The sequence below is a fragment of the Bombus pyrosoma genome, linkage group LG5, assembly GCF_014825855.1.
Source record: "Bombus pyrosoma isolate SC7728 linkage group LG5, ASM1482585v1, whole genome shotgun sequence".
NCBI lineage: Eukaryota > Metazoa > Arthropoda > Insecta > Hymenoptera > Apidae > Bombus > Bombus pyrosoma.
This window is the reverse complement of record NC_057774.1, coordinates 8899744-8927485: the sequence shown is the minus strand read 5'-3', so window position 1 is coordinate 8927485 and position 27742 is coordinate 8899744. Positions and strand designations below refer to the sequence as shown.

Below are 27742 nucleotides of genomic sequence, written 5' to 3'. Positions count from 1 at the left end.
GCCGTAACACGCTCGCGAAAGGGGACGCTTTCCTCGTTCGATCGGCTCGATAGCCTAACGCACCGCGGGCGTTTGCAATGTTAAACCGGGAATTCGCGACAAACCACGGTTCCGATGTTCCGGAACGAATGATAAACGCGTTCGCGATCATTCTCGGAGAGTTCGCGCGAATATTTCTATTCGTATTCAAGATGATATACGTACATAGTTTGGTGTACAACGATTCGATGATCTGGGCGTTTCTTTCCAGGCGGGAAAACCGGAATCGAAATCAACGTGTTTTTCGAATAAAACGGGACGATTCCATCGGAGCGGATTATAGTAGCGTACGTATGTATGTTAGTGTCTTGATATTCTAAACGCGTAAATTACTCGAGGAATGCTGCGAAATCGACGAGCCGCGCATAAATCAGAGATTATGGCGTTTCGCGGATGATAATTCGTTGCCACCCGTTGCTTGTTATTTTGTGAAAGAAACGAGAAGCCGCGATGTTATTCTGGATTTTGTTTTCGCAATTATTTATGGGGAAACTGTGGTTTCTTGGACGTTGGAAATGCTGGTAATTCGAGGATGGATTTAGAATAGTTCGAGGATTCTTATGACTAATATTTCGTGGAATTTAAACATATTTTTAAGAATTTGACCGAGTTTTTGTAAAATGTATGAATAATAGTTTCCTGTCTTGCGATTACGTATTTTCTCGCATATTTTTTCATTTTGATTCCTTTGATACAAGTTCCGCGCTCTGGTTATCGGTTCTTCCATCGTCATCGATTCACTATCGCCATCGCGTCATCGAAAAGATGAAAACATCTATATTTATATGAGATAATGACAAATACCGTATTTCTTTTCTCGATGCTCCTCATAGAAAGATTGAAGTTTCGTAAAAAGGACGATGATGATTTTCGTCGATACGGAGATCTAAGGTGCTTTAAAAAACAGGGTTGAAAGAGGTGATAACAATTATTCGAATAAAGTAACGATATCAATTGGAATTATTCGTAAGGAAATTGAAATGTTACAGGAGTTGCAAGTCTGTCGTAACTTTAACGATGGATGTGTTCTATAATCGTTCTAGTTCTAAGAAGGCAATCTGAGGATGCAGTAACAGTAACTGAAATGGAATAATCGTAAATAAGAAACGTGCTAGCGACACGCGACCATAAAACATCGATTCCAACAAACGAATTAATGACATTCATATTTCGTAGCCTTCACTTCCGCCCTTACATTCATTTCTAGCCCGTAGCAACAATCGTTACGACTTCATCCCGGTGATCCTTATCGTGGCGTTCGCGTTGAATAAATCCCGAACCTGATTATCGTTCGTTGCCGTGGGCAATAGAGGGGTTATGCGCAACTAACGAAATCGCTAGAACATTGTTCCACCTTGATAAGATTTGTGCTTGTCGCGAAATGATTTAAGAGCGATTTAGCTAGAAGAAACAAAAGGGTTGCTAATGAAATGGTAGACTCTGATGTTTGTTTCGACACTTTGAGTTGTTCAAAAATTAACTATATATATCTTTTAATCTTTCAGTTGTATTGTCTCGATTTCGCATAATCATAATGCTACATCGTCTCCTGAAAGTTGTCAAGATTTTCATTATCGTCAGTCGGAAAAGATCTCACCTCGTAATTGACCTTACGACTTTTTAACTACATGTCTCTAAAATTTAGTCCTCCAACCTACGTGATTTTAACTTCTTAAATATTTCGTAAGCTTCTTGAAAGTTTACTCTCTCGGGCTACAAAAGATCTTCTCAAACATCTTCAAACGAGTCTTCACGCATCTCGCCTCTCTTCCTACCACGGCAACAATTTCAAAGTCGACTACGAAATACGTAAGTGCTGTAATAAGTACAACATTGTATCGATACTTTTTGTACCCATTGTACATGTTAACTACTCTGCCTAAGTTAAGTCACCCTTAAATCCCACAAACATTCGCCGCGCAAACTGTCGCGCGTAAACGCTCTCCAATTCATCTCTCTTGCAAGCGAACGTTATTCAGGTCTGTTTACACCCAGCTCGCCATCCATCGTCGATCCATAAATCGTCGGATCGGCTCGTACGTCTTTACACACGTAGCTACATAGGTATACACGGGCGTGGATCTTAGCCAGGCGGATCGGGCACGGAACGACGCTTGGCCGATTATTATTGGCGGAATAATTATGATCGGTAGGCCGTTTCGTTGGAAAACGAACGCGGCGTATACGAATCGTCTCGCATGCTTGCTCGTAATTAATAATGCAAAAGGCGTCCACAAAGCTGTCAGCCGCGCGACGCCGCTTCGGCTGAAGCAGGAGAAGAGGAAGAGATGGAGGGAGAATCGCAATTTGCCGATAGGGGAATAGGAAACGCCTATACTCGGCCGAGTCTCCATTCCAGTCTCTCCTTTTCTACTCTGGTCGCGCGACTTTTCCTTCGTTTTACTTTTTGCCCGGCCACGCGTCGTCTCTCGCATTTTTCTAACGTCATCCCCTTCTGCGCAAACCAACCCCGACCTCGTGTTCGAGCTTTCCACGCGACGCAGTCCTCCAGACTTTATACACCGCTGGCTGTGTTCGCTCGCGTGTTACCGTTCCAGGATAATATTTCCCTCGTGTACCACGTTGATTTACGACGCGAGTCTATCGCGAGCTACCTTCTCGCGATTCGGCCTTATTAAAAAGCGAAGATCGCAATTGGAAGCGGACTTGCAACTGAATGTCGGAAGGGTGGTTTATCGATCTGACGCAGGATGCGTGGAAAGAGAGCTTTTTGGGGGAGTTTTTGAACAATTACGCTTATGTAACCTTCCTGGTCTCGTTACTAAATAGGCAAAATGATTGTCTCCTTTCGTCATCGAGATTTTTAGAAGGTATTTTTGATGTCAAATGTGAAAAGCAATTGTATTATATTTTGTTGCGATTATTGTACATTTCTAATCTTCGCGGAATATTTATTAGTTCACGACAACGCAACAACGGACGAATAACGTTTTACTTCATGAATTATACGATTGTTTGTTTCGCGTTTCGTCGCTGAGAAATTTCACGAAATTTCCAATCACCGAAAAAAGGAAATTTCACTTAGGAGTAAATTTCTTTAGGATAAAAGAACGAATCGGTCTTCGACAGGGATTCTCTAGTAAAGTTCATATCCATATGTATATTTCACGTCTTTTAATAAAAAATAGTCTTCATAAACTACGTTATATTCCATGAAACTTTCTCTAAAGGTTAGCAAGCCAATCGCATCTTCTACATCGTGACTGTCAAACAAAATACTTGACTCAACACTCTCCGAACAGTCTCATAAAAGTGCTACAGTCCACCTATAGTCGTTAAATCTTTCCTTACATTCTCCAAACAGTTTCTCCCCTAAAATATGTTCCGTCGTCAAAGAATATATAATCGGAGAATCGCAAGATCGAATCACGTCCACGTGTGCACTTCTTCATTCTCTTCGGTCGAAACCCCGTTGCTTTATACGAGCTGCCAATTAACATTGCCTCTCCGCCAGAGATGCCATCTCAGTCCTTCGTTTTCCTTAAGTGTAAGAAATCGCGACTGTAAACTAATTATGACTAAATTTAACTTTCAACCACTCACTACCAGAGGATTCCTCGCGGATACAATTTTTCCGCATAGAAATTCACGTTAACTGCGTCGAGCTCTTGAGTCTCGTCGACTTTCTGTATCTTTACCAGATCATTAAAGCCGTTTTATGCAAACATTTTCAGCTGCAGATTCCAGGATCATATCAACACGATAAATAAAATATATGAAGCAGAGAATACCTTTGGCGATTAGGTAAACTTCTTCTCCACTGTTCAAAGATTTACGATCTCTTCGCGAATTTGGAGCACCGATCGATCCGTAATTTTATGCATCGGATGATTTGAAATTCCAACTGATCTGTTTCCACCTTTTCTCCTATTTTCTAGTATCTTCCTGTACTATGCTATGTTAAGTTTCTGCGAAGCTAAGTATATCGACATATATTTTTGTACAATCTCAACGTTAGAGAGGTTTCCCTGTTTATCGTAGTAAATGAAATTAAAATTAAATTCCGCTTGTTATTCGAGGATCATCGAGAAAAGCCTTCGTAGCTTCATACGCGAGCATCGTCGATCGATTTGAAAAGTCAATTTTTCACGACCTGGAAAGTTTCTCCGTGTGATGCAACGGCATTTCGTCCCGGAGGCGATTGGGTAAAAGCTTGAGATCGATTAAACGATCTATAATGGACGCGTGGTCGTTTCACCGTTGCGAGTCCGCCATTAAGGAAAAAAGGAAGAAGCCGGGAAAGTCGAGACGATTTACGCGCGGCATTTTATAGCCGCGTATAGATAACTGTTTGTAATTTAATAAAACGATCGAACGAACGATAATTCCGATAATTCGTCGTCATTTTTAGCGACGATTTAATCGACGCGCGCACCGGGTGGCGCGCAATTAGAATATCGACTATGAGCACCTTTGTGTTGCTTTCGTTCGAGACGATTTCACTACGAGTCCAGTTGGGAAAGCGTGGATAATAATCGAGTCGAGATAATGGCGAATTTTCGCTTTTGTTTTTTCGGCGTTAGAATTCGACGTTTCGTTTCTGCAAACTTTTTCTTTTTGGCTGATGGGAGGATCGTGATCGATTTGATACAGGTACGTGCACTTCGATGCATTCTCTCGCCATGGGGCACGAAACCTTTCACTGACGTCTTCTCACCTTTAACCTCCGAGGAAAAGTTCTTGACGCTGGAAGAATTCCCTTTCGCGCCGCGCTCCTCGCCAAAATAAACACCTTTCACCCTTCTCTAGCCAGGATTAACATTCACGAATATTTCTAAGCAAAACGTTGAATATTCGGTGCAATCCTCTTTTTCATAGGGCAAATATTTCTAAATAGTACAGTGAGTTCTGTGTGGAATATTATATATGTAGAATAATGTCGTTATAGTGGATCGTATTCCTACATATTCTTATTTTAGATACTCGTACGAGATTTATCATTTCCAGGAATTTTCAGGAAAAGAACAAAATAATTTAGCTGGAAGCTTGGACTCGTTTGGAATCGGCATCGATGCAACAAAATTATTTTTCTGTCATCTAAACTCTATTTTCAGTCATATTCGTGGTTGTGATATTCAGTTACTCAGCCTAGCGTTGACAGAATTATGTGTATAAAAGGGAAATTCATGCGCTCCAATTAACGAACAGATATATTTTTTATAATAAATTTATTTTCGTACTTAATATCACGATAAATAAGTTCACGAAGATAAGTATTTTGTTCCTTGTGAATCGAGCGTACGAAAGAAAAAAAATCCACGAAATGTTCAGCTATTTAGTTTGGTTTTTATAAAGTTCATGTACGAACGTGGTACGCAGTTATACGTAAATATATTAAATATAAAATGTCTTGTCGGAAACGAAGATTCGAATTTACTGATACTTATCCTGAAACACCATAAACCTTGAGCAATTTTACGAGACGTTATATTGAAATATAAGACGCGTTTCAGAAGAATTTCTATAAGAAGAAATAAATGTAAATCATTGCTCGGCACGTTCTTCACAGCTCACCTGTGGCAGGTTGGAAAATATATACTCCTCTAAACACGCTCTCAAGCATCCCTCACGAAACTGATACAAATCTATGCTTAAGGCTAAACAGGTTAAGTCCGTCTCAATAGGACTGTTTGTATTTTAGACCACCCACCGCATGACTACAGGATTAAACGAGGACTCGACACTTACAAAAATTCATATTTTCCCATCACACTTTTTATGCATAAACCACCAATATTTGCTTATAAGCTTTAAGAACCGTCAGAAAAAGTTCAATTTTCGACTTCATCCCTCTCATTTGAATCTCTTTAAAAGGATTGAAAGTTTGATTCTAAGGATTTCAAGGATTCAAGATTTAAGGGATTTAGAGAATCTAAAGATTGAAAATTTAAGGAACCCAGGAACTCGAAATTTAAGGAACCTAGGAACTTAAAATCCATGGAATCTAGGGATTCAAAATCTAAGGAATCTAGGGATTCAAAATTTAAGGGATGTAGGAATTCAGAATTTAAGGAATCTAAGGATTTAAAATCTGAAAGATCCAAAGATTCTAAGGACTCAAAATTTAAAGAATCTAGGAATTCAAAATTTAAGGGATCCGGGGATTAAGAAATCTAAGGATTCTAAGGATACGAAATTTTCAAGATCATACACGGTCCATCTTTTATTGTAGAAATATGTGAATATGCGATGACATACAAAAGTTCCTAAATAAAATATTATAACATTGTCAAAAATTCATATTTTCCTACCCTAATTCCATGAAAACTTCTAATCTATTTCCCTGTAATATATATCCAACGATAAAACACCTTCTCAATGCAATGTAAACTCAAGATCTTCTAACCTGCTAAAGAGGTGTCCTATATCCTTTTTGTCAACAGCTTCCTACACAGATAACGGTGCACAAAGGAGTATGATACAGGAAGCAGGTCGACGTCAAAGAACCGAAACATCGGAAGAAGGGAGCGGTTCTCACGGCTGGAATGTACTTGGATGGTCTTCCTCCTGACACTACGAAAAAGTTACGATGCCGGATTAGATGAGGGAAACCCGTGTCCTCCCTTTCTCCTCCCTTTCAGACGAAGTGGTAAACGTTTTTTGGCTTTTTACGCTCCACCAGGTAAAGACCTGACGGGGGTGTTCCTCGACCTGACAGGTGCATCTCTTCTCGACGTTTCACCATGGCGCAACATCCTCAGCCAAAATGCATTCAACCACGGAGCCACGCCGAGTATCTGCCCGCGTATTCGTAACAGCGTGTTAGGGTGTTGGTATGTGTACGTATATAGGCCTCGAGATAAATATAAAGTCGCCTCAGGTAGATGAAGGCAGCGCCAGGATCGAGACAGGCAGGTAGGAAAGTCCCGTATACCTACAGGACCCTTTGGCCGAGGTCACCGCGATGACTAAGAGGAAAAACGATTATCTGCCTGGGCAGTTAGTGGAATAGCCCAGGAGACACACGTGGAAAACCCAGGTGAATGGTTTCCTAATAGGATTGTTTTCTATCTGGATTTATCTTTCTCTCTTGTTTACTTTCTTTTTTACTTATTTTCGTGTTACTTATTAACGATTAAGGATCGAAGGAATAGTACATTTTGTGGCGAGAAGAACGAAATTGGCGACACAATTGAAGAACAAAATTGGTCGAGAATGAAATTTTCAGGCTAGTTTGCGATAGTGTACGATGGAGGAGGAGAAAGAACGAAGGATCAAGCGCTACGGTGTTGTTGAAGAGAAACTGAGCGAGAAAGAAGAAAGATTAAACAGACAAAAAGCATCGATAGCATAGAATTTCGAGGCTAAGAACATAAGAACGTGGGATTAAGTAGCTCTTACGATTTCCTATTATCGATTACGTAATCTCTATATCTGGTAAAGGTTAAGACCCAGCATAGAAATCAACCCTTTCTTTCGTCCACTCTCCAGAACCTCCACGACGTAACAATCTGCCCTAATCAAACTTTAATTCTTCTCTGTTTAACCGATCGCATTGGAACACAGCAGCACCGAAAGTTCTCCTTCGAATCGAAACTTCTTTAAACTTTCATCAACCATGCTCCGCCTGAATAGGATCGTTAGGATGTGTCTGATAACTCGTCGATTAACGTCATCCTGATACTTCGATATTCAACGATGTCGAGAACACTTGGAGAACGCGTGCCTTCGACAGGTTTGCGACTGTCATCGTTTGGTTACGCAATCCAGCGGCTAATTAACCTACCTCCACGAAACTGCGACGGATTGAAATTTTCAGGCGTACGACGAGTGATCGAAGAGGCGGAGACAGGGAGGAGGCTAATCAGCGTTAATTGCGTAACCGTCTAATGATAAATTATTCTCGACGCTGGTGCACGCGTCATGTATCAAAGCAGCAGAGATGCGTCTTGGTGGCGTGGAAAAATTGCGCCACTGAGACGACGGTTGCAAAAGAGCCGCACAATGGCGCATCATTAATATTCGTTCGACGATCGACAGCGATCGAAAAGCGCGCCGCGTCTGTGCCTCGAGATCATGATTTTTCTTCTGGTATCTGGCTTACTTTTCTTTTTCGATCAACAGAGGTGACGCTGGGCCGTGTACGAAAGTTTCTCTTTGGATGTAACCATATATTTTGCCATGTCGGGTGGCGCACTGTGAATTATAGCGATACACGCGCGAACTATGCTTGGCGGTTCGCTGAACCAGCGAAATTCGGAGCTTTTCAGTTCGTTCGCTTTCTAAATCATTCTGACACGAGTTGGGTGAGTGGAAACGCAGTTACGAAAACGTTATTTTTCTTTTTTCTTTTTAGAGAGAGAGAGAGAGAGAGAGAGCTATCTGTTTCGCAAGATTTTTTGGAACTGCGTTCAGGAAGGTTCTTTGGGAGATCAGTTCGCTTGAAAAAACTTGTGGCTTTGCAAAAGTTTTTTGCGGTGATTGAACTTCTTCTTCGCAGGATTTTTATCTTTGTTTCTCTTTCTTAAATCGAAGGAAATATTTCTTGTCCATTGAGTTCAAGGAATCTTCTTTCGTCTCTTTTCAAGCTCAAGTTTCTCTTTTCTGAATTGAATTCGTTATCCACTGAGATCGAGGAATTTTCAAAAATATATGACCGGCAAAGAAAAAAGAAGAATATTCCAACTTCGTTTATTCAAATGAGATTTGAATCAAAAGTCAAGTCCATTTATCGAAACGTGAACTCCTATTGAGTGAACGAAAAGTTCGTCCCTCGGCGTATTCAGATAAGTGAGATTCTACAGTACGACCAAAAGATATTCGTTTATTTCGATACTTTTTCCTCAATTTCTTGCATCTGACAGTTACGATAAACAACAATTTCTTTCACTTTTACATACAAATACGTTCAAAACAACCCATCGAAAACACTAATAAGATGAAGATCTAAAATATCATTCGCTTCTAAGAAGATTCCACCTGCAATCTCCGACTTTCTCGATTCTTTTGCTTTTGGTCCAGCATTCGAATCACCAAGCGATATCAAACGCGATAAAAGAAGTCTGCCGCTTGGTTTTCAGGGCTATTCTCGATGGCGGGTTCTCCCAATGGTTGTTCACGAATCCACGATGGCTGAACGTGTTCGTGTTGCGTTGGCGACACACGAATCGAGAGTGCACGAATGCACGAAAGCCGGGTCTCCGCGTTTCGCACACTTTCGTATTCGTCTCGTGCGTGTTCCCTCTTTCTGCGTGGCCGTTGATTGGGCATATCTGGGTCCCGTTTCGCGCCCCTCGTCCACCAATTCCCTCTGGATATCTTCTAACGCAGGGGAATGCAAATCTCCGCGAACGCAGCCTCCATTTGACTCGTGTGCTTTTTTCGGCGATGACCAAAGGAAATTTTCGACTGCCGAATTCTTACGACCTTTTCGTTTATTTCGCAAGGGAAAAATGGTTTCTTTATTCGTGAAATAATTAAATTGGGTCTCTAAATCTTGTCTCACAAATTGGAGCTGTTCCTGTTACGAACTTTCGATGTGTTGGAAATGGATATGAGTTTCGAACTGGTGTCCGCTTGAAACTGATGTTCGATTCGCCGTAGTGAAATTCTCTAACGTTGTAGCATGCCGTGCAATTCGATCAAAATGGAACTCCAATCAACTGACTTTTTGTTTTTCAAAAAGCTTCTTAACGTTGTATAGACCGAAGCTTAATTTCTCAGAAACAGATCTGATAAAAGTTCAATATTGTTCGATTGACTCTTAATTCCTCCGAAACGTCTAAATTTCAAACTAACTAAAACATAATATCATATCTAAAATCTAGAACAAATAATCTACCTTCGTGTACCTGTAACCTAATTAAAATTAACTTCCCATCGTCTGGCAATCTGAATTCTTCGAAGGCTTATAATTTTGATATTATGTAACCATCTTGTAAACATAGTACCCGATCGTCGCCGAGATAGTATCTCGTTTCACTGCCATACACATTTCCACGTTCTATGCTGAAAAGGGAGAAAAACCACGTAGTCAGAGGATAGTAATCGAAAGACGTCGTTCGTCCGGTCGAATTTCCTCCGATCGAAGAGTAGAGACAAGCGTGGCCGCCGCGAGGTATTTTCTTGTCGGTTTCGTAGCAGCTCCGTGCCAGCCATTAAGGTCCCGGCAGTGGAGAGTCAATGAAACGCTCTCCTTATCCCCCGGCCGCTGCATGTCTGAGCGGGGTAACTGTTTTCCGTTCTTGCGAAAAGTTAACGGCACGGAGCGGCGCAATTTCGCCGGCTTCACGGAGCCAACGGATACACGCCGCGCCAGTAAACGCAGTCGCAAGAACGACCCTCGGGCATCCGCGCGATTTTCGCGTACCGTTACAGCAACGCTGCCTTAATTTGTTCACCGAACGATCTATCGGGACAGCGAACAATGTGTTAAAACGTCCGGCCGACCAGAGAACAGTCTAATTAAACTGCGGATTTTTATGCGTTTAGGGAGAACTTGAAAGTGGAAGAATGCACGGAACGAGCATTTTGGTAACGTTTGGTAGGCAAAAGAAATTTTCGCTTAGGTTCTATCGCTTTACGTGTCTTCATACAAATACGAGTTTACATAGGTAAACACAGTCTGGTCGTAAGTTTTATTATTTTCTATTATGCAATTCGTGTTCCTATTTTAACATTCTAAATCGTTAAGAATCCTTAACTGGAATGTTATTACTTAGTACGAATGTTATTTAAATAGAGTAACACGTACATATGTGTTGACTGATAGACGAACGAGTGGATGAATTTGTAATAGAAAAATATATTGAAACAAGTATAGGTAAAAGTATAGGTATAGTGTATGCCGATCCAGATCCTCGCTCTTTCAGTGTTACAATACAATAGGAGGGATGATAGGGAGCACGTTGATATATTTATAGCAAAGGACATTAGCAAGAGGTTTACCTTGGTGTGCAGCTCTAGCTGAAGGCTGTAAGAAACAGCAATAGAAATCTACTTATAGCTCCTTCTCTCTTATAGTTTCTCGAGCTTGTAACCCAAAACAAAATTTATATCCAAGGGCACAATAATATGGGCCTCTCCTTATTTTGAATCTCTTTCACTAAATTCTATTCTCTTCGTAACAGCAGTCTCCAGAGGTCACGGATATACGAAAGAAAAGGTGTAGAGTTTTGTTTGAACTAATTACTTCAACAATATGCATCGAGGAAAAGGACATAATTTTCGTCATTTTCTATTGCGTTAATGTGATACTTAACATAGATCGTCTTACATTATTAAGGATTTTGTAAAGGAAAGTGGAAACTTATTTTACAACAAGAAGTTAAGTTTTACAGTTCCTAAAGGCGTGTACTATAATCTGATTCGTGAGGAAGTAAAACTTCTCTAACGTTGATAAATGATGTATGATCGTGACGTGTGAAATAATTGTACGTATTTACAACAACTGGAGAGCGGTAAACTGCGTGCACTTTGCACGAGTCAGGCGATCGTTCATAAAACGTGTCAAAAATATTTCATACCGAATCGTGTCACTACCCGAATGTTATTTATTACGGATGAACGTACAATTATTTGATAAATATCCGTCTGGATCGTAAAAGATCGAAACGGAATATGTAGCTACATGAACAATGAAATATACGAAAACAATAAATAAATTTAACCATCGAGAGACATGCATTATTCATGCGTCATATTTCGTGGAGCGCGCAACGATTACGATTTTACTTTACAAAAGAGTCGCGTTGTAACGACACGCGCGGCGCGATAACACTGCCGTTTGCTTTATGTATCTCCACAAACGTACCTGGCGTCGCATACTTAAACCGCGCGGCTATTTTGCATCGATAACGTCAAATGCGCTTAACGCCTGATCAGCCACGTTTCCTTCTCGTAAGTACCGAAACTTCTTAGTACGAGTATCCTCGCTGACTTTTTCACGGTCTATCCGTATTTTTTTTTTTTTTTTTTTTTCACGAAACATACGCCAATAATATTCTCTGATAAGTAGATCGCGGATTTTTACGCATTCGTAGGAAATTTAAAAGCGCATAGATATAGAGGACGTAAGATGGAAAATTATATAAAATATTCAGCGCGAGTGCTCGTGATATTTAATTGCCGAAAGAAATTGTTGCTTAGATTCGATTCCTTTAATTTGCATAAATATCCGCCGTCTACTAATAAGCACATCTTTTACAAAGACCGTACGAAAGAAAATCGACAACATAATCATTACGTTGGTGCGTATGAGATGTGACTTTTTAAAGATTTAAGTTTCGTGAGCTAATACTGCTTATTAAATTTTTCTTCTATCTGTTCAATTATCAGCTGCATTAAGGGAGGAGAAGTCTGACGTAAATTTACGTATGTGCAATGTTAATTGATACATGAATGACCAAAAGAAATTGCAAATTAAACGTCGCAACGTTGGTCTTCGATGTGTTATACAAATTAATTGGCAGGTTTTTACACGGCGCGTCGATCGATGCATATCGATCGCGTGTGCGTGAACGCGTTAATCGACGAATGGCCGAAAGACCGCTGGAAGCGCGCCGTTAGACAGAAGAAAGTTCTTTTTCTGGACCTCGGCAGCTCGGCCTCGCCGCACGCCGCCGGCATCTCCGTCGCGACGTCGTTTCCTCTCGCGCGCGCGACTAATCGCGTCCATTAATCGTGACTCGATTAAATGATTTCGATTTGGACACGGTCGCTTAACAGGCCAGTTTTTTCACGCTATAAATAGTCCTCTGGCAAGACTCGCGCGCCAACCGACCGCTTTGTCCACGGGATTACACAATACGCTTGAGAAGAAAGGAAAGAAAAGGCGTCTCTGACGATTTAACGCGGACGATAAAATGCGCTCGCCGATTCGCGCCGGTTTCACTTCGCCGACTCTACCGAAGTCGTTTAAAGAACTGGATCCTCCGAGGGAAAAATTAGAGATAAGAAAATAAATGAGAAAGGACAGGGCTACAGTGGATGCGCCTTCTGACGAATACACCAGGACAATCAAATAAACAGTAGCTACAGGAAACATCGACAAATACCTTTCGTTTTCCAACGAAGCACTTTTTATCAGCTTCTATATTATTTCATTTTCGTATTATCAAATTATAATTAACATGTAATAAATACAACGCCGCATCGATGGTTTCTTTGTAGTCAATGTACGTGTACTTCCTCTAATTGAATCCTAGAGCCAGCTGATACTTCGGTTAATGGTATTTCAAAGTACGTTCATGAAGGTATCTACATATGTGTACCTTCAGTTTGTTGGTCGAGTTTGTGTAAATATAATAGAACAGAAAAATCATAAACTTTAATGGTGCTATTCAAAACATATAAATGAGGTTTGAACGGTATTCAATTTAGAATAAAGTATGGACGATTACAAGCTGGTTTTCGCCCGTGCGCGAAAGTAACGAGGAGAAAACCACGCGTGTGCACGCCTCGGCTGGACGAGAGCTCGTTCGCTTTCCGCACTGACCGATTCTCAGGAATGGGAAAGTCGGCGATAACAATCGCCGTTCAACAATATCGCGCGAGCAATAAGCGTTTCATTACCTTCCAGCTTATCGACTGTCATACGCGCGAATAATGGTCATGGTATTGCAGAACCGTGAGCAATTGCGTGGATACACTGTTCCACGAGGAAGAAACGAACGAAATCAACAATAACAACGGACCGATACTTTTGGGTAATAAATTTTGTTTTATGGCCTGATTGTTATCCTATTTGAATCTCTCACGCTGTAATGGGCAGTATTGCGTAACGACCTTTCCTTCTGTATCGTATTTCACTTTTTTTTTTATATAATACTTTATAGCGAGTCAAATATATCTTTCAGTGAGAAGAAAAATTACAAAAAATTACAGAAACCTGTGGGGAAAAAAATATCGATAAATACCTTCGCCTTGCTTTCTGTGAAACTACGTAGATATCCTATCTTTTTTACTTTAACAACTTTTTTTAATTAACTATTAATCAGGGATGAGTTTCGGCGATGCGTGCAAGTGTTAAAAATATAGGATGCAAACTTGATGCGTACAAAGAATTCACAAAAGCTAATTGTAACTTAGGAAATTTATACTACGTATCAGATTATATAAATATTCGTTTAAATATAAAGAAAAAAAATCAAAAAGATACAGGAAGATGACCTATCCGAGGAAAAAGTTCTCAAAACTCAACGAAGCTAACCCCATCTTTGGTGTAAGAAACGAAGGAACGTATTATATTGGTAACGAATCCCAGAAGAATATTCCCGATGATATTCCTTCTTCAATTTGTTCGAAAGTCTGCGGCGTTGCATCGCGCAACACAGTACATCGTGACGCATGAAACAACGACGCCGCAAAAAGCGCAAAACAAACAGGCTGTTCATTCACGCCAGTCAAGTTCACGCAGTCCATCATCGCGGTCGCGAAACTTCTCGACCCATGGTAGAAAGCTCTCGCTCTCCTCCTTTTCTCTCTGAGAGAGCTCGATTAACTCGCCAACCTCACGTCGGCTATAAATCTGCGAAATTCACTGTACTCTCAGTCCCATTGGACACGATGAACACGTCTCGGAACACGTCCACTCGCTCAACCTTCGACTAATCGTCGAATCGCTCGTAGCTTGAAGCGGGGATCGGTCGCGTCTACTTACACGCGGCTTCCGTGACACGGCTCGATAACGGCGCCAACGGGCTGGCGAAAATCGTAAATTTTCCGCGCGATTAACGCGACTCCGCGGCGTAAATTAACGGAGGATCGCGCGTTCCGGCGCGACGCACGCTCGAGCAGATAACCTCGCGTACACGCGTAACACTTTCGATACCGTTATCACGACGCGCTTCCTGTCGCCGACGATTGGAAACGCACGGAACGGCCGATCAACGGCCGCCGCTACACGCTTCTTTTTCCACGGATTTGTAATTAACTGGGAACGAGCCCGGCCCGCTTCGACGAGTTACGCGCGCAACACAGGCTCCCGGTGAAAGTTCCAGCCGAGCGTTACTACGCGTCCAAGCAACCGTTTTGCACTTATTTCTCCCGTGGCTACGTGTATAAGCTGAATGGTGTGGGCTGCGTGTAGTTTGGAAGTTTGCGTGGGATGAAATTTTTTGTAACTCGAACGACTTCGAGTAGCAGCGGTGTGCGGTGGAGTTTCGGTAGGTTGGTACAGTCGAGGAATTTGAGATTGGATTACGAGAGAAAAATAGGCAGGCTAAAATTTCTGATTAGCTACATAGATCGAGAAGCTAAATTTGCCTTGAAATTTACGATTCGTTATGCCATTTCCTTCTGACAAGCAAATTTATGGAAATATGTCTTTTTGGAAAGTTGAACGATAATCATGTGCGAGTAAAAACAAAAACAGCAGTTGATTGGTTCAGATTCTGAGTAACTTGCTTGTTAACTTATCTCGCTAAAGATTATTTTGTGTTAAACAACTTCGAGCTGTGTATCGAAGTCTTGGTAGGAAATGTTAGGCAAACGTATTAATGTGTCAGCGTGTCTCTTGAAAGACGAGGAACGAAGCAGACGAATTTTTTAATATTAAATAATTTTAAATTGCGTAAAATTTTAATGAGTAATATTAAAGAAAGTCGTTGATACGATTTTCACGCGAAGGAATGTTGTTTATAAGAACGGAGAAAGAATGAAGTTTGCTTGGAATTTATTCGAGTTTAATTATAACGAACATTTCTGCAAAGTATAGTTGACTTGCTAAGCGCGGAGGCATAAAACTCGCATTTGTGCTCACGAGAGGCGCCATTAAACCACAATGAGTCACTATCTTCTTTCTTTCGTAAAGAAGACGTTCGTTGACTTCATACTTAGCAACTTCAACCTATTCGCGTCCTCGCAAACCGCACTTCGTCAAAGTTTTATTAACGTGACAAAATTGTTATCCTCCCGTAAAATAAATCCTAGAAAGCTTTCTTTAAAGCAATGTCCGACGGAAGAAATATTCAAATGGTAATTTTCCGATATATTCAAATACATGTACCTTATGGAGTTTCCTCTCAAAGATCAAATATATAAATGAACAACGTATATTCGATATTTTAATTGATACGAAACTGTAACGTCCGAATTAATAAATTGTTAAATGAATATTATCGAGTAGAAAAGATCCGAGAGATTTTTCCAGAGCGATATAACGAAATACTCGATATCCACTTCTATCTGTCTAAACATTCTCGATAAAAATAAACAATGAAAAAGAATTATCTCGCATTAAAGAATGAAACAAAAACGAACGTAGCGTAATTACGTTGCGGCACCGAAGAGTCGAACGCGAGATCAGTGGCGACAATCGAGGTCTCCACGAAGATTCGGCGCGACTGACTTGTGCTGGCGTCGAAGTCACCGCTGCGATTAAACGGCGCGCTCGTGTTCTGGCGTATAATGGCCGGCGACCGGTTCACGCGTTTCATTCAGAGAGACGTCGATGTTGCATCTATTCACGTGCACGGCCACAATACATCATAAACTACCTGTTCGACGAAAGACCGGTCACTGGTCGCTCTTGCCCGCGTTTCGAGAGTAAACAGAGAACCCGTGAGGGATCGTGCGGATCGAACAGAGGCGGCTCGTCGATCGACAGGTACAGAGGTGTTAAAAACCTTTTTACAATCAGCCGAGAAAAAAGATTAGCATCTCGACGTGTACGCTACGATCAGAGTATTATTACTATCTGCTACTTCAGATCAGAGACTAAGATTAGAAAGATTTAATCGATCCAAATTACGCGGAAAAAGAAAAGGAACAAACACAAAGTATTCCCTGATATTTTTCTCTTGATTTATTTGCCATTTGGGGCGTTACGTCTGCTTCAAACAAAATTCCAGAGAAGCTAATTTTCAGAGAGGAATGCAATTATTTTTCATGCGATTCGGAGAAATCTGCTAGGCTAGTATAATTCCACGATGAAACGACTACAGCGATGAGAGAGAGAGAGAGAGGAATTTTCGTGGTCAATGACAAATGACTGTGCTGTCGCGGAGGACGCGTATTTCAGAATCATACATGCAATTACAAGCGACACGACCTACGACAAAGTCCGTCGATGTTTCTAATAAAACGACCAATCTAATGTATCTATCTAAGAAGCATCTAACTAAATTTATGTAGTTTATTGTAATAAAAGTTTGAATAAAATGCACGAATCATTTCTAATTAACATAAATTGAAATTTTCTCCTCAGATGTCCGTGAAGAATTCTTTCTCTCATTTTCATGAATTAATAAAGAATTTTACCGTTCCCCGTTAATCGCGATGAATCAAAGAAAGTTGGCAAGTTCGTGTGAAATAATTCCACGCTATTACATTCGCTGCATCGCGGTTAAGATGGCACACGGAGCCATCGTTAAATCGTACATTTAAATCGAACATATGACATACCAAGTATATTTAAGTAAACTCATTAACTTGAATGACGTTTCCAGGTCACCTTGACTTTTTAAAATCTTTCAACTCGCGCAAAGAGTAATTCTGTGACCTACATTATCGTAACCTTGACGAGATACCGAACTTTAACATCCCTAAATTACCACTGTATAATTCTTCCATATATCTTTCTGCCTCTGAACAACGAGAAACCTTTTAACAACCAATTTACATTTCTCAAACGAAATCTATCAAATATACAATTCATTACTGTAATCTAAAGAATATTCCAGATCTAAGTATCCCTAAATCAATACTATATAATATTTCCATATTAATCGATACCTGTGAACGACCTGTGACGCGGAAACGTCGAATTACATCTTAACAACGAATGACTTACGTTTCCTCCCTAAAAAAAAAAAAAGGAAAAAAAAATACCTAACTAACATACTTTATCAAGAGAAAAAGTTTGAGGAGATACGAATCTTGAACGTCTCTAAACTAATTTATGTAGCTCTGTATCTCTAAACAACGATTAACGCTAGGTACACTACTCGCAGAAAGTATCTATGATAAGTAATTATAATCTCCACTAACAATCGATCACTCGTCAAATTGACCCTGTAACACATCTCGTCGTCCAATTTCCTTGCTACTCGAATACCCAGCTCTCGCCGGATTCTCTCTGAAGGTGAAGAAAAACTCGAGGTCGTATCGTCAGAAGAGAACGCCGTCAACCGAGCAGAGTCCCCTCTCCCCGACGAAAATGTCGTCGTTCCTCCTCCTCCTTGGCGAAGTCGATCCGCCCACGCGGTTGCGTGCAGCCACCCACGCGGTAACGTGCACGCGTAACGACCGGCGACGATTCTCACGGGAAGGCGTGCGTATTCAAATGATCCGGCCTCGCGTTTCGCCCGATGCCGTCCGCGGCCGGCGCCGTCACAAACTCACCGATCCCCTAATTACTCCCTGCTAAACATCGCCGGGAACATTCGGCGTCGGCGCGACGCGGTGCAACATCGCTGCCGCGCGAGCAATAATTTCCTTTCCTCCTCGCTGAAGCTTTTTACTCGCGCCCGCGCGCAACTTTATATATCTTTTAAACGAACGAACAGTAAGATCCCTCCCTGAGCAGGGTCGCAGCGCGCGACGTAGCCCGAGGCTGTCTTCTCTCGCTGGCTGTCCATTTTTCACCAGTCTCCCTCTCGCTTCATCCTCGTCTTTCCTTCCTTCTCTCTCCTTCCTCCTCCTTTTTTTCCTCCTTTTAATTCCATCTCCTCCTTTTTCTCCTTTTAATCTCTCCCTCGGTGCGCAGGCCTAAGAGGACCAAACAGGGAGGAGAAACCAGAGAGGAGAAAGAGGCAGAAGACAGTGTAAGAAAGAAAGGGAAAGAACGATGATTTCTTCGTCCTGGTCGCTCATTTTCTCCTCTGCCTCTCGTTTCTCCTATCGAGGAGGGCTCGCCACGCACTCTCTTCTCTCCATCTCGGCCGTTTCTTCCTCTCCTCCTCCACCTCTCTGCCTTCGTCTCTCTGCTTCCACCTTCTTGTCCAGCCGGCTGACTGGCCGACTGGCCGCCTCCCCCTCGCGCGGCATCCCGAACTTCTCGCTCTTTCGATCCGGAGTCCATCTCCGCTCGCGTAGCCGGCCGCCGCTGCCGCCGGCACCAGCAGAAGCCAGCTACGGCAGCTTCGTTTCTTCTTCGCTGTGTCTGCCTCTCTATACCACTCTCCTCTTCTTTTTCTCACGCACAGAGAAGAGAGCGCACACAACAGAGAATCAATAGCCACGCACGTGTGTCTGTGACTATATCGGTGCACGGACCGCTGCCTCCATATCTCGTCTCGTTCCTTTTCCATTTTCTCCTTTCTTCTCTTCCCTCCTCGTTTTCCCTTCCTCCTCTTCGTGCGCGTTTCTTGTTGCTCTTCTTCGTCCTCGTCTTCTTCCTCCGCAAGGGTGTCGTTTTTTGCCAACCGTCGAACGAGCCTCATAGAACGTCCACCAGGAATCTCCTCCTCCTTTTCTTCTTCTTCTGTCGCTGATAAAAAGCACGATAAAAGAAGGGGACGCCGGTATCGTTCACCGTCGCCGCCATGCCTCTTCGCCGGGAAGACGCGATCTTTCTAGATCACGTACGGAGCAGAACAAAACTGAAGAAAGTCGAGTATATCATCCGCAAAAGCATATCTTCGTACGGAAAGTTACATCGAAAGCTGTATAGAACGTATAAACCGAAATAGTATAGAAGCGTACAAATGATCACACGTGGATCGAAATCCACGTTCGTCTCCGTTCACCTTGGCCGCTCGACCTTAAGTCTTCATAGGATGTCCACGAGTATCTCGCGGATATCTGGACATCCTTCTCAAGGTGGGAGAATACGGCGGAGGTGAAACGCTTCGGGGATCGAACGAGAGACCAGGACGGTCTCCGGCGACGAGGGGAGAGGAGAATTACGATAATCTACGTACGCGGTGTCCTCCTTCTTTGTCTCCTCCCGGCCGGACGGCCAACTCCCGGGAATATCCTTCTCAAGGTAGCGAGACGGACAAGGAGAAAGCCTTAGGAGGCTCCATTACGTGTAACAAAGACACGAACGCACGATAACGTTCGAGCGTACGTGTGTGCCAATGTCTTCGTTTCTCCTCCGGTAAGGTAGGCCAGGTATCCTTGTCAAGGTAGCAAGCCAGAGAAGGAACGAACGACGAATAACAGACGGGAGAGACAGAGACGATCCTGGAGACACGATAATGCCGGGTGGCCAAGAGCCCTGGCTGCCTGGCTGCCTCGTCGATGACTCGATGCTCTGTTTGTATCCGTGCAGGTCGCCGTAGAGAGACGTTCTCCCTGTCTCCGTCTCGCCAAAGGCCCATCGTAGTCGCCCTCTCTTCGTTCAGCGTTGGCTACCTGCGCGCCGACTATCCTGTCTCCCGATCCCTCTCCTCTCTCTCTTCCCTTTCGCTGCTAGTGTCCTTCTTTCAGATACGGCTCCTCGTCTCACCCGAGCGCTCTTACCTTAGCCTAACGTCGGAGGAGAGAAACGCAGAAAGAGAGATAGAGGTCATGTGGAAGAATGAGAAGGGAATATCATCAGATAGCTCCGTCTCACCACCTCTCCGCCGCAAGCTGCTGGTGTACCTATTGCTTGGATTCTCTTCGAGAGGAGTGGGAGTACGGTCGAGAAAACGCTACAGGTAGGCGACGAGAGGGAGCAGGAGCTCTGTGCGTGGTGTCGAAGAGAGAGGGATTCGTGGTGTTAGAAAAGGAAGGTGGATCAAAGGAGAAAGAGCCCAAATGGGGAGGCGTCGTAGGGTGGCCAGGTAAAACGACGAAGAAAGATATAGAAGACGGATGGAGCGAGAGGTAGAGAGGAGATTCGGGAGCGAGGGAGGCTTACACGAGATGGTGGAGAAAAAGAGTGAGGACGAACGCGTGTCAGGGAAACGGTCGGTGGTACGAGAGAGAAGGAACGAGAACGGGAGAGACGAGAGGCAGCTTGTGGAGTAGAACGTGTGTGTTGGAGGAGAGAAGAGAGGGGGGTACGAGACACGGAGCCAAGAGCGGGATGCTGGGAGGCGGCGGCGACGGCGGCCATGTTGCCGTATCCCGAGAGAAGAGAGAACGATCCGAGAGAGCACCGTGAGGCTGCTTCGTTTGTTGCTTGCAGCGGCTGCCTAAACTTTGGGTGGTTTAATTCTACCTGTTGGGCCGCACAGTTCGGGGTGTAGTGCATCCGTTCCACCCTCGAGTTCGCCTCGCCAACACACGTTTCACGTAGAACAAAACGAGAAGCTCGAGTTCTCGTCGCGCGGCTTCGACACACGACGTCGGTCGATCTGTCGCGCGCGGAGGTATAGTACGCTCGCGTTCGCGATTCCACGGCGACGATGTCGTCGTGCTGCCCGTACAAGCCGCCGTTCACCACGTTCACGTCGTCGCGTTCGTTGTCGCCGTCATCGTTCTCTTTGCCGTTGTCGTCGTCATCGTCGTCATCGTCGTCGTTGTCGTTGTCGTTGTCGTTGTCGTCGTCGTCGTCGTCGTCGTCGTCGTCGCCGTTGTCGTCGTCGTCGTCGTCGTCGTCGTCGTCGTCGTCATCGTTGTCGTCGTCGTCGCCGTCGTCGTTGTTGTTACTACTGTGGTCTACGTCGTCGACGTCGTTAAAGCCGCGGCCTGCGCGAGCGTGCGCGTGTGCCTGAAGCCGGTGTACAAGTGTGAATCGTGGACAGACGATCCGGTTTGGAAAAACCGTTCCCGGTCCGGATCCTCGTGACTCGTCGAAGAGGGGTGTGCGCGAAAGGAACGATAGCGCTTGGTGACTGGCTAAGCGGAACGCGACGCGGAATGGACCAGAAACGAGGATAATGAGGTGCGCGGAGTGAATTTTGTGTTTTCCACGGTGCTTCTTTCCTACATTTCTTTCTCACTTGTGCGTCTAGTTGGAAGCATACAACCGATCGATCCGATAACGAACCATATCGTGTCGATATCATTCGCGGAATCGAACAGAAAAATAAAGAAAGAAAGAAGGGAAAAACCGTAACGACGTCTTGTGCGTAACCACAGAAAAACCGTGTACATACATGTGGTGGTAGGTGAAAAACTAAAAAAGAACAGAAAGGGCTACCCGCGACAGTGGGTTCGCCCTTCGACGAGGAGAAGTCTCGAAAATCTCGTCGAAACTCGCGGCAGATTCACGTTTGGTACGGGTCGATCCATCGCGAAGGTGGTGACACTATCATCCGTGGAGATGTGATCCGGAACACAGGAAGGACGCTTAGTAGTTTGTAGTTGGCCCCCTCCCCCCCTCGCCACCCCACCAGCACCCCACCAGCACCCCTCGACCTACCACCTACCACGTTCTCTACCACCTTCTTCTTACTGTTCTCCACGTACGTACACACGTCTACACGCGCGCACTTTCAAGCCATCGGCACGAAGATCGTCCATCAATCCATCTTCTAAGAAGAATATCGACTTTTCTTTATCGAATGCACAGAAGACTTCCTCCCTTACGATCCAGCGAGATTACACTTCGAGATATACATCGAGATACCCTTCGGATACGTTTCTCTTTGTACGCTAGCCCCGACAAAGTGAGTATCTCGTCTCTAACCATGGGATATCTGTCTGTGGATGGGATGTCGATCGTTTAACCGCGTCAACGCTGTGCACCTCCTTTCCGCGGATGTTCACCGGCTACCTGCGCGATGACGCACAGGTGACGCGCAGGTGAGCCGCCGGTAAACAACTTGCACGTCGACGACAAGTGGGATCATCCGGTTCCCGTGTGTCTCCTTTTCACATTTCATTCGTCCAATTGACTCCAATCGATTTTTTCTTTCCTATTCTATCGCCGTAGGTCGTTTTAGATTAGCTTTAGATCAACTTTAGATCAGGTTTCTCCTATAATCGGTTTTTAGTCGAACTGTACTCTACAGCCGTGTGCAAGCTAGAGTTTCGAAGGATTACGTAAAACGGTACACGTTCGACTGGTAAAAATGGGCTCGCGTTCAGAGCTGCGATTGCGTGCGTTCGAACGAACGAGACGCGATCAGCATACGCGTTGCTGCTAGAACGAGTGAATGGAAGACTCGCGAATATAATTGGTCCCGGTTTAATGGTGGCTGCTAATGGAATCGCGCAGTCCTATACGCAACGTAGATTTCTTTTGGCTTTACATAACGACGTTTCATATCGCGACCAGGAGCATAGATATTTGAAGAACATTCTCGAATCGTCCATATCTACGCACTTCGTCTCTATTATCTCGTCTGTCCTTCTTCTTTCTTGGTTCGATTCTTCATGGCCAAAGAGACAACACGTGTTAATCGCGAGAAAGGATGCTCAATTCCCACGGTCGAAAACTCGCCACTAATTCTCACTCCCGAAACACTGCACGAGGAGGACAGCACCTCTATAAAGTTGAAACGTTCGCAGGTAGTAAAAAGGAGGAGCGTCGTTGACTTCGTGGGCCAGGTAAGCTTCGAGACGAGCAAACATTTCGTTTTCGAAGGCCTCGAACGGTCCAAGCTTCTTATTCCGATTGGATCCACTTTTAAGTCGATCCAGTCGAGAAATTCAGAAGACACCCGAGACCTACGGACTCTCTCACACTTTTCTTCTTTCTCTCTTCGATTTCTATGTTCACTGTACGGGATCACTACGGGGATCGGTCGAATCACTTGTAAAAGGCCTTGCCTACGAATCGATCGGACCCAAAATGCCACACGGTAGACACCACGGTGCCGGTTAACGCGCCGACGTGCCTAGTGCCTCGTCTTCGAGACACCAGCTCTTCCACCAGCATGTACTCGAGCTCTCCGTAGAGGAGCTCGTTTCTCTTCGCAAAGGCTCGTCGAGTCCTCCGTCTCCGAAGGCATCGTCCACTGACGCGAAGCGAGGGAGTACAGGTACTTGAAATACAAACGGACCCACGGAGGTGGGTCCAATCTGATGCAGGGTTCCCTTTGAGAATCAGGTTAGACCGGCCGAACCTGCTCCTCTGGCTTCTCGTCTCCGGTCCGCGGTTGTATACCGGCTTCGTGTACCTACTCCTTCTCCCCAGTCGCCCCAATCTCCTTCTTCCGCGTAGTAGGTAGGCAACCAACCTACCTACTTCCCGCCACCCTGTTCCCTGAGAAGTCTCGCTCTTGCACACGTAGGCCGGTTCATCCATCGCGTTCCTCTTCCTCGCCATCGACGAGTTCGCATAATCTTCTTCAGCCCCCGGTGTCTCGTCTTCCAGGAACACCATCCTCCTACTGTCAAGCCTCGAGAAAACGAAGAAATCGCGGAACAAACAGAATAGAATCGTCCTCGTCGGAGACACACGTCGGTTCTCCTACGCTTTCCTAAGACCAACGACGGTGTTCACGGTTCTTGCTTCCTCGTTTACGTCTATTATTACACCTGTCTATCCGTCAGACAGGCGGTCGCGGGTTGAATTCCAGTTTTACGCGGCCTGCCCTCCTTCCTTAGCTGGCTACCGGTAGCCACGCGGTTGTAGTAGGAGGAGATGAACGAGCCGGGAGAAGAGGGAAGCCAACTGGTTTTACCGACTATCCACCTGGTGAACGACGACGCGGCGCAAGGGCCCGAAGACGGTGGAATTCGTGGTGTCCGACTGGTTTGGCCAACATCCACGGATTCCCTGGTTCGACCGGCCACCGCGCACGTGATAACTGAATCAACCAGAGCCATCGAACCTGCTATTCTGGCTTCTGAATCCGGCTCTCTCTCCTTCGTTTGTCCGCTCTTTGCTCGTCCACGAACAGTCGCGTGGATTCGCGTGGTCTCTCAGCCACCGCCGCCCTACCCGATGGCCTTCCTGATTCCTCCACCGATCTCGTTCTTCCGCCTGGACGTCACAACCTGACTTGCCAGGGCAAAAATGCGGCTGCAGCTTCCTGTTCGACCGCGACTTCTTCTTCTTCTTCTTCTTCGTCGTCTTCTTCTTCTTCTTCTGTCGGATACTAAGGCGACCGGTTCGACCGCTTGCGTTCCTCTCTATGTTGTGGTTCCGTTGCGGCCAGATTGCCAGTTTCGCTTCTTTCTTTCGCGGTTGACGTTTAGGGAGTCTTTCACCGAAAGGAACGTGTTCCAGTATTCGAGAGACGAGACAGGAACTTTTCACTCTCGGCTACCTGACGGCTGGGTCGGTCGGTTCGCTTGTCTGACTGTCTGTCTGTCTTCGACGCCGGTTTATTACACCTGTCTATCAGAGCCGCGACCGCGAAACCGTTTCCAGTTTGACGTGCTTGTAGCCGGTTCAAATGAATGGAGGAGAGGCGAACCAGCTGGTCCCACTGATTGCACGTTGCGTAATCGTAAACGCGACAGAACGTACAATACGAGATTGACGTCTTCGCTTTGGTTAGCTCGTTTTGCAGCATGTTCAGTGAATGAGAAAAAATGAAACTTTTAAATAATATATTTTCACGGTGGTTATCCACGTCCAGCGTTCGACTTCTCCTTGTCAATGGAGCTCTAATGGTCACCAGTGGACCCATGTTATTAAATTTACGATGATTACAATAAAACATATATTACTGAGCAAAAAACGGTTCCACGTAAATAATTAGATTATGAGATTGTAGAATTAAAAGTGCCCCGAATGCTCTATAATTATTTAGTTATTTCTATTGCAATGTAACGTATTTAAGAAAATTGAATGTTATGGTATAGGATAGAATACGTGAGTTTCTCACAAGCTAAAACCGATCGACTCAATTCTTTATACGTTTCTTAATGTAAACTTTCCTCGGAATAAATAACGTTCTTCCATACGCGCTGTGTATCGCGAACAAATGGCATAAACAAACGGAAGTTTCAAGGCAAATTTAAAAAAATAGCGCTGTGACATCATTACTTTTCTCTACTGCCTGATACACGCAGTTGATCAATATGACCTTTGAGTGACTCATATAAAATTCGCGTGGCAGTCGACGTGTTAATTACTTTTTTACATTTCTTTCTTTTTCTACCTTGACAATCCGGAATCCGACTGTCGAATATTCTCAATGACACAGCCTGACACGATCAAAATTGACTCATTAACGATACAATCTGCTTCTTACATCACGCATAATGATCTCATTTCTTTTTTTTTTTTTTTACCCTCGTTCTTCGTTCGTAGTCTCAACTTATAAAAACGAAGGATTGTTGCATCTCTCTTTTTTATTTCTCGTTCGTTTCGCAGGTCCTCACTGGCTGCTCCTCTTCTTCCGTCCAATCACGTGCCATACAACGCTCAGCAGAAGACTGTGATACGCAACCCCGCATGCTTAGAACCCGTTCGTTCCCGTAGAGGTTAGTAGACGATATTAGTCGACCGCTAGAGAGGACCGAAGCAGAAAGGGAGAACTTTGGAGGAGGACACGACGTCGCGGGATAAGAGGCTCGTCCAGCGGAACGCCACGATTAGACGAACTGGAAAGAGAAGTGGAAGACTGCGCGGGAGAATGTCGACTTGCACCGACGAGGCCGACAACGCACCCCTGCACATGCAGGAGGCTCTGTCCCCGGTTAGTCCATTCTTATTCTTCCTACGTTAGCAACGATTTTTTTACTTTTCTTTGAAATCGTAATTAAACAATTATTTACTATCCCACGATATTGCATAACGAAAGGAATAATAAACAAATTTAATTAACCGATAATTCTCCATGTAACTCGGAATTTTCGTTCTTCGCTCTTTCATATGGAACTTTCACTGTTAGGTAATACGTCCCTTATGTTCATATGATATTAATTTTGTTTCTGGAACATTCTCCAGTCCCTTGACAGAGGCTCGAATTTTCTTTCGTTGTAAAATTATTCAAAATAATTTCATTTACACTCGTTACTTGCAGTGTACATTGGGTGTATTAAATCATTATTATATCAAATCTTTGTATATATAAAAAGAACAAGATTAAACGCGATCCAGTAGTCGTGAAATAAAAATTGTAAAATAAGATTGGACGTTTAATCCATCCGTGAGGCAGAGATTATTTAGAGGCGAAGCGATTTCATCAGCTTCTAAATTCAACGAAATCCTCACTGTACCACGTTAATCCCATTTACAGAGAAATAAATTTCTCGTAAAATTCCCAAGAAAAGAACTCGAGAAATGCTTATTAATGCGCGGCAGGCTCCGACAAATATAAATTCTACGATACGTGTAAGATTTTGAGGATTTCTTGGTAGATCCTTTGAGGGATGTTCGTGATTAACGTTCTCTGAAAGGATCGCGCCGCATCGATTTCGACAATTCATGGAATGCATTGGCATGTTGCATGGGTCTCTTCTCGTGTGGGTCATCGTTTGACCTTCCTCCCTTTCTCTTTCTTTCTCGCCTCTCTCCCACCTTTCTACCATCGTTTCGTCGGTACCACCCGTTGCGTGAAATAACGAGAATGGCGGACCGACGAGATTATTGCCGGTTGCGTTGTTCCAGCGTGGAACTTCTGGAACGACCCTGAGACGCCGTCCAATGATGGACGTAAATACGTGGACCAAGGATTCAAAATCGCCTGTCGATTTCTCAAAAAAAAAAAAAAAAAAAGAAGAAGAAAGAAAACAGAAATGAAAAGGTAGAACGAAATAAGATGTTTTCCCTCTTCCTCTTCTCTCTTCCTTTCTTGGGTTGATTAGGATAGCTAATTGCACGTAACGGAATCCGAATATCATCGAGGTTAATTGGGAACAAAGGTAGATAATCCGATTGTAATTCGTAATTGATTCATTTAGCGGTTTCAAATCCTCTAATAGGAGGAAGATATTTTTAGTAGAAAGAAGATATTACTAATCGTACGAAATTTACAAAAACTAACTTCTGTATTTATTTTTCACCGTAGTAGTATGTTTGTAA

At 43.9% G+C, this 27742-nt stretch overlaps 2 protein-coding genes across 5 annotated transcripts in view; one reads left to right on the top strand and one right to left on the bottom strand.

Annotated features, from left to right (window-relative positions):
- The window catches only part of LOC122567859 (zinc finger protein 467), a 263949-nt gene that overhangs the window by 94087 nt on the left and 142120 nt on the right, over positions 1-27742 (bottom strand). The gene's annotated exons all lie outside the window — the stretch shown is intronic.
- LOC122567858 (protein grainyhead) overlaps positions 21508-27742 on the top strand; it is a 159750-nt gene continuing 153515 nt past the window's right edge. For 2 of the 4 annotated variants that reach the window (XM_043726967.1, XM_043726970.1), the window contains exons 1-2: positions 21512-22484; positions 26090-26414. In XM_043726967.1, coding sequence (XP_043582902.1) covers positions 26352-26414 — 63 coding nt within the window. In that variant the 5' untranslated portion in view covers positions 21512-22484; positions 26090-26351. Of the gene's footprint in view, positions 22485-26089; positions 26415-27742 lie in introns of all 4 variants that reach the window. The other 2 variants (XM_043726968.1, XM_043726969.1) reach the window with 2 other exon arrangements.